Raw genomic sequence first — 7,652 nt, 5'->3', positions numbered from 1 at the left:
TTAAATTGCAACATTTCAATAGTTGATTTGGATCACAAAATGAAGATTAAAGATGTTGTGATTCAATTGGATGTAATTAAAAGTAAAATGGTTGAAAATGCAAGAGAAATGGCTTAAAAGAATCAAAAATCAACTTCGGAGGCTAAAATGCAACATTAAGGAGTTGTTTATAACTGAGCAATAGCCCAGTTATAAATTCTAGGCGACCGCCCAACATGAAAATTTAAATACCAAGGCAAAAAATTTATGCTTGGGCGACTACTCGGGTTTTGCCTGAGCGACAACCCAAGCCAATCGCGACGAAAAATTTCTGATTTCCTATTTTGACTGAAATTCTTATAGAAACAAATATGTTGAGGTATTTTACAATCCTAGGGCCATCACTAAGCATACACCACACATTATAACATATTCAAAAGGATTTTTAGAGAGGAGAGCAAGGCAAGAACGTGAAGATTGACATCAAGATGCAATGATTCAATTCAAGATTTAAAGCAGTAATGTCTTTTCTTTATGATTTAGTTTGTTTTCTTCTTCCCATCATACTAGGCTAGATTTTTATGTAGTAGGAGATCGATGTACCATGTGATGTGATTTTTAAATTTCTAGTTTCCAAATTGACATTAAACACGTATTTGAATTTTTGAATATTTTATATATAAATTAATTTTTTTCCATAATTAAGTGCACGTAATTATGTGGTATTTGGTGATTTATTTCATCTATTCGAGAAAAGAGAAATAAATTCGACAAGGTCTAAATCATTTGATAAGGGATAAAGATATATCCCCATGCTTTACATGAATCTTTAAATGTCCATAAAATCACATGCATTCTTATATATGCATTGTCATAGAGATATAGGCTGGTAGTGTATAAGAATATGTTCAATACATTTCGAAAGAGAATGTTGGATAGATTTAGGAGCATTGATTCATCAACAATTCAACTGCGTTGTCATTTTGTGAAATTAGAGTTTAGGGTGTTCATTGTATGGGAATTCGTGATCCTAGTGCGTTTAATTTTCATTGAATACAACCAATTTGCGTTCTAAACAATTGATTTGCATTTTAATCTGTTAAAACATCGTTTTGCATAGTGAGTTCATTCCAATCATCAATTTTGCATAATTAGGATTTTCTTTCCAAATTAGGGTTTCATTTAGGTAAAAATTTCACTTTGTGTAACTTAGTTTCGATTAAGGCTACGATAGATAAAATTAAACTAATCAAACTCTGTGGAATGATATTCGGACTCAATTGATCTACTTTATTACTTGTTAATGAACCGCACACTTGCGGTGATTTAAATCGAAAGAAAATATTTCGTGAACATCTCTCTTCTTCGACAGCAACTGTGCCTCTGCGAGAAAATTTACAACGCAACATCGAAGGCGCAGCATCGCCTCTTGCAATTGAGGTGTGGCATCAAGGTCTCCATCACGGAGCGACTGGACATGCAGTGGTGGAGTCCGGCAAGCAAGGTTTATCAGGGTTATTGATCTGAGATGATTAGGACAGAGTGCGTAGAAAAGAGGCCTCAATGTCGAGGCAGCACATGCATTGTTGATATTAAGCCACCGCTTCCTCGACCGAGGATAAGTCATATGAATGATACGGGATGGATGGAGTCAAAGGAGGGAGGTTGTGACTGAGAGTTCTGGTGGTAGCCGTAAAAGTCAGTGATGTGAGATTTTGGTCACAAGTCTAATTTTGTAGTGGTTTTGAAATGATTTTGTGGTTTTTTTTGCAGTGAATTTAGTTAATTTGTGGTCACATTTCACAAGTGTTAGGTCACAGGTCATATTTGTGATTATTGTGATGTGTGGTGGTGGTGTGATTTTGCATTGTTGCAGTGTGTGAAGCTTGTCGTGGTGGTGGTTTTGCATGGTTTGGTGAGGTAATAGTGGCAATAACGATGGTGGCGATGGGTACTGTGGTCATAGGTGGGGATAGGGATGGCTCGACTCGACCATTTAACTCACGAGCTCGGCTCGGGCTCGTGACTCGTGAAAGACGAGCCAAGCTCGAGGGTCGAGCCGAGCCGAGCCCACGAATCGTTCGAGAGCTCGTGATTTTTTAATTTTTTTTTTTTTGCACATTTTTTGACTTTTTTTTTGGGTAAATTTACATATTTTTTGATGAGCTCGTGGGCCCACTATCCACAAGTCGCTTGTGGGCTCGACGAGTTGAGCAGGCTCGGCTCGTGGGATTGAGCCTTCTGCTCGACTAGGGCTCGTGCTCGTCAAATGACGACCCGGGCTGCCTATGAGCCGAGCGACCCGTTTGACATCCCTAGATGGGGATGGGGTGTTTGTATCCAATTATTTTGTTGATTGTAATCAATAAATAATATATGACCTAAAAAATGTAATTGTGAATTACAATTTATTAAGTTGTGATCGAGAAATTACTTGTGATCAATTAATTTAATAATTTGTAATCGTTAAATAAATTGTGACACATAAAATTTGTGATTTTGTAATCGATGAATAAATTGTGACATAAAATTTTTGATCCGTGATAAAGAGATAATTAATCAGATAATTTGTGATTATATTGTATAGAGTTGTCACATTAATATATTTAATTAAGTTGTCACATTAATATATTTAATTAACATATACATTTTTAATTAATTATTTCATAATTAAAATATAATTAATATTGGATTTTCAAAATTCTAAACTTTGTTTTTTAGTTTTGAAATATGTCATATTCTTAGGGGCTGTTTGGGAGTGATTTTTCACTCCATAAAATTGATTTTTTGATCGATATTTCACTATTCCAACTGTAAAGTTTGACTTCTTTTCTCACAAGTGGCCCTCACTTTTCTCATAACAGTCAAAAAATCAATTCTCAAAATCACTCCCAAACGGGACCATAGATATGAAATTGGAAAAATTAGGCCAAATACCCTCCAAAAATGAGAATTTTGAATAGTACCAAACTAATTAAAACATTTAGTCCTTGTTTGACCCTCATTTTGTAGAAATGAAAATGGGAATAGTATTTTTTGAAAAATGAGTGGTTGAAAAAGAATAAAAAGTTTTTAATTACGTGTAATATTATTTCATGGAAAATCGTGTAGTTGAAAATAAGAAAAAAAATGAAATGTAATGGAATAAAATTTAATGGGAGCCAAATGGGGACTAAATTATGTATTAAATACGTTCAAAACCCCACGGCTCAAATCGAAAACCTCAATTCTGAAAAACTCCAAAACCATTCACTATAGAGCTTTTCAACTCTCTACTCCCAAATTGCCTAGATGCTTCAAATGAAACATCCGAGTGCTGGCCATGAGTAAGACCAAACCCGTTTCCCTCCTTCGTCAAGTCTATAATGTCGGCCATTACTGTTTCGATGAGAATTACGACCAAGAACTTGTTGAGAAAGCCGTCGGGTTCGCTTTGCATGTGTACTTATTGTTTATATGTTTAAATATTATTTTGTGCTTTTTCTAAGTTTGGGGTCTTCTTTTGCCTTTCTTCAAAGCAACACTCTCTGTGATCAAAGTGGAATAGGAAAATTCTGGTGTGGGTCTGTATATCCCAGTTGGATGGTATTGAAATTTTTTGAGTATATTGTTTAAACATTGTGAATTTTTTGTTTAATTGCTTTGAATCTGAAAAAAAATAAAATAAAATAAAATAAAATTCAGAATTTTGAAGTTCAGGTAACTTTCAAATTAATCTGATATTTCTTTCTTTTTGGGTATTTTTTGGTAGCAAAAATTTTGGGTTCTCTTAATTGTTTGATGTAAACAAATTTTTTGTTTCCCTTCTAATTTTGGCGTGAATTGAGGATTTAGTAATAAAAAATTCTGTCTTTTGATTTTCTTTAAGGAATTGTATGCTACTTTGAGAACTTTATATGGAGATATACTTTTGTAAGGAACAATAGCTGTGTATGTGAGCTGGCTCAAAATGGTTAAAAAAAAAAAAAAAAAGAAGTTGAACCCCAAGGCTCTCATTGCCCCGTCCTTAGAGTTTTGTGAGGAAGATAAATCGCGGAATGTTTTCTAACAGGCCAGGGAACAAGAGCTTTTTGTACATTACGCTTACAAGGAATCCAATTCCATATCTCAGAAATCGAACCCCCACACTGCGACTGTCAGCAAGACGTGAGATAACCTCACTCCTGTTCTTTGCACCACTAAGCTGTCCCGAGAGGCCAAGATAGCTGATCAGTACTATATTGGATCAAATAACAATATTAAGGTTTGCATAATAACTGATTATGTCGTTTCTATGGAACTCTATTTGGCTTAATTCTGATTCTTGGCATTTGAATTGACGCAGGGAACATGTGTGGAAAATGTTTTGCACTTAGTTGTTATATTATTGCGCCGAGATCCTAATAAAAGTTTATATTTGCTATAATGGTAGCTACTTTATGGTTCATGTTTTATTTCTTTTTGATTAAGTCAATACATTTCTGACATTACAAAAGAATTTAAAATTTTGAGTTCTTTAGGTTGATCAAAATTGAAATCATTGTACTGTTGGTCATAATGACAAGGCATGTCTTCAGAAATGAATGATTCGATAAGATCAATTGCTAAAGAGGAGGCCTTGCTATTGGAATTTGTTAATAGACGTTCTGATGGTCAATCCATGACCTGGAAAGTGTAAATGCTTATGTGGACAATCGAAAGGAAACCAATCATTTGTTGAACATTACTATATTGAATACATGATGTATAAATAATTACATACGACGATTCATGCGTTTCATGTGTAGACAATAGGGTTGTTTTGAATTATTGACCACAACATAATTTGTCAATTTTTAAAATTTTCTTTTTCAGTATTTGCCATTTTTCAATTTTTCGTTACTTCCAACATACCCTCTCTTTCTTTTCTTCTTCTTCTTCTTCCCTTTTTTTTTCTTCTTTTTGTTTGTAAAATCTCTTCGATATTTGTACGGAGAAAAGATGAAGGCATTTGATTCAACTGTGAACAGTAATATCAAGCTACGTCTATTTTGGTGATTTGAGGGTTTGATGCCCTGCTCGGATTTGAGAGGATTCTCTAGTTTTAAATTTTTAGTGTTGAATTTGAGCTATTTTGGTCTAATTAAAACTTAACTTGCCTCTTTTGAGTGTTTTGTCAATTTTTTTTTCTTATTTACATCTTTTCTAAATTTTCATCATTTTTGAGTGTTTGTCACATTTTTTGGATTTTTGTCACTTCATAAAATTTTTAGTTTTGAATTGAAGCTATTTTGGTCTGGTTAATACTTAACTCGACCATAGAAAGTGACATATTTTTTAGTGTTTTGTTACTTTTCTTAGTGTTTGTCATTTTTCTAAATTCTTGTTACTTTTTTAGCGTTTGTCATTTTTTGAATTTCTGTCATTTTTTGTGTTTGTCACTTTTTCTTATTTTATTTTATCATACTTTTAAATTTTTTTTTAAAATTTTCGTCACTTTTATTTTTTTTTAATAAAAGTAACATTTGTATGTCACTTTTTAATAAATAAGTGAAACTAAAGTCATGTTTAGTATTTAGTGGGTAGACTATGTTCAATTGGAACTATTGTGATCTCATTAATATTTGATAATTTTCTCGAGTGGGTAAATTGTGTGTCACTTTTCTTAAGTGATTGTCCCTGTTTTGAAATTCTACCACTTTTTAGTATTCGTCACTTTTTTATTAAATTATGTCACTTTGTTTAGTGTTTGCCACTTTTTTATTAAAAAAAGTAAACATAAAAAAATAAAAAAAAATCTATCACATTCTTGAAATTTCTGTTGTTTTTTTGGTAACAAAAATCACATTTTCAATTTTTTTAATGAAAGCGACACTTAACTTTAAAAAGTGACATTGCATCATGTAATTTTTACACAACATTTTTTCTTTTTATTTTCTGGCACTTTCTTGACATTTTTGTAAATTTTTTAAGTGAAAAACATTATTCTTTAATAAAAAGTGAATGCTTAACTTTTTTTTTATTATAAAAATGTGACAAAAAAAGCGATAAAAAGTGACACTGTTTCACTTTTTTTATTAAAATAAAATGTGACACTTGATTTAGCCCCCATTTGATTTTAATTTTTCAAGTCTAAAAATTAATTTTTTAATCTTTACTTACATATGGTTTACCGTCATTTTTGACATTTTCACTTATAGGTGAGATCTACTTTTCAAATTAATGGGTAAAAAATTAATTTTCATAATCAGCATCAAACAGGCTCTTAAACAATATTTTTTTACATTCAAAATATTTTATATATGATTTTTCAAAAAATCATTAATTTTAAGGGTACTTTTGTGTGCAAATCTATTTACGAAAATAGAAATCTCGGGTCTTTTCCTCCAATTGTTCCCCATTTTTCACTTTTAACGTTTGAGACTGAATACTCTGCTCGCAAGCATAAGGTAATTATTTCAACCATATTTATTTTTATTTTTGATTGCTACGTAGTGTAGAAAATAATTCAACTGATTAAAATTTCTCCCTTTTTCTCTTTATATACCATAAAAATCCCAGGGAAAGATAAGGATTATGTTTTATTTTTTATTGAAGGTTTCCTCGTCGCTTTTTTCTTAAATTGATAGTCATTGACATTTATCAACGATTTTATATTTTATTCTTTCAATTCTGTCGATTTAGTGTTTTTTGGTTTATTGATTCGTGTAATTTGAAACTTCAATTGGATTTATGATTTCGCCAGAGCGAAATGACGTTTTTGATGCGTTTGGACGAGGACTGGGTAATTGTCTGTTGACATTATTATGCATTTTGATTGTGTAGTTGATCGTTTGAGTGGAATTTTTAAGGATCTGGAAATATTGCTAATTTTAGAGAATTAATGTCTATGTTTTATGCTGTCTTATGTTGAGAGTATAAACGTAATATTGTTGGTATACAAGTTAAGCTTCTACTGTGGATAGTACTGTCAGAAACTGTACTAAATGGATGGAATTATTGTATGCTAATTATAACTAGTCTAATGGTGCCAAGGTACGAAATTTTTATATCACTTGGATTACATTGTCTACCCAAGTGAATTTCACGTTGTAATTAGCAATTTGAGGTTATGTTTTCAGCTGCAGTTTCTTGACAATCGCCTTGACTTCTTTGCCAAATTTCCTCTATCTGTGTAATAAAATGGAAGGTGTGGAGAGATGACACTTTTACAAATTTGATTTGATTTTTTTCCCAAGAAGAGGCCTCTGAAGAATGGCAAGCACTGTGGATGCAGTAGGAGATCCAGTTCCCAATTCACCTGTCCTGATGGCATCGTGGAAACACATATCAACTAATTGTCGTAATGAGAATTTGGCCTTCCTCAAATGCAAGAAGGCTGATGGAAACCCCGAGAAGTGTCTTGACAAAGGCCAACAAGTTACTCGCTGTGTGCTTAGCCTGTAAGTTAATTTTCGCATGCATAAGCATAACAGGCTGGGGAGTGTTATAATTGTTTAATATTGTTCATCTGTCTAGTTCATAATCAATGTGATCTGGTTCTGTCCGAACCACTACGGTAGCTAATGATAATTATGGCTTTTCTTATTAGTAATGAAGTGTCTTAATATGCAATTGAAGTTTTGACAATAATCTGAAAATATGATTACTTCTTTTGGTCTTTGACAGCGAGTAAAAGCTAAATGATTATATATATATATATATATATATATATA

General features: G+C 32.3%; 1 protein-coding gene across 4 annotated transcripts in view; it reads left to right on the top strand.

The window, feature by feature from the left end:
• Nucleotides 1-6,281: 6,281 nt before the first annotated feature.
• LOC111405432 (NADH dehydrogenase [ubiquinone] 1 alpha subcomplex subunit 8-B-like) overlaps nucleotides 6,282-7,652 on the top strand; it is a 3,571-nt gene continuing 2,200 nt past the window's right edge. The window contains exons 1-2 of one of the 4 annotated variants that reach the window (XM_023034307.1): nucleotides 6,282-6,386; nucleotides 7,179-7,379. In XM_023034307.1, coding sequence (XP_022890075.1) covers nucleotides 7,192-7,379 — 188 coding nt within the window. In that variant the 5' untranslated portion in view covers nucleotides 6,282-6,386; nucleotides 7,179-7,191. Of the gene's footprint in view, nucleotides 6,387-6,474; nucleotides 7,380-7,652 lie in introns of those variants that run through there. The other 3 variants (XM_023034306.1, XM_023034305.1, XM_023034304.1) reach the window with 3 other exon arrangements.

The sequence above is a fragment of the Olea europaea genome, chromosome 12 (assembly GCF_002742605.1).
Source record: "Olea europaea var. sylvestris chromosome 12, O_europaea_v1, whole genome shotgun sequence".
In the NCBI taxonomy this organism is placed as follows: domain Eukaryota; kingdom Viridiplantae; phylum Streptophyta; class Magnoliopsida; order Lamiales; family Oleaceae; genus Olea; species Olea europaea.
The sequence above is the reverse complement of the archived record's forward strand: the minus strand, read 5'-3'. Positions and strand labels throughout refer to the sequence as shown.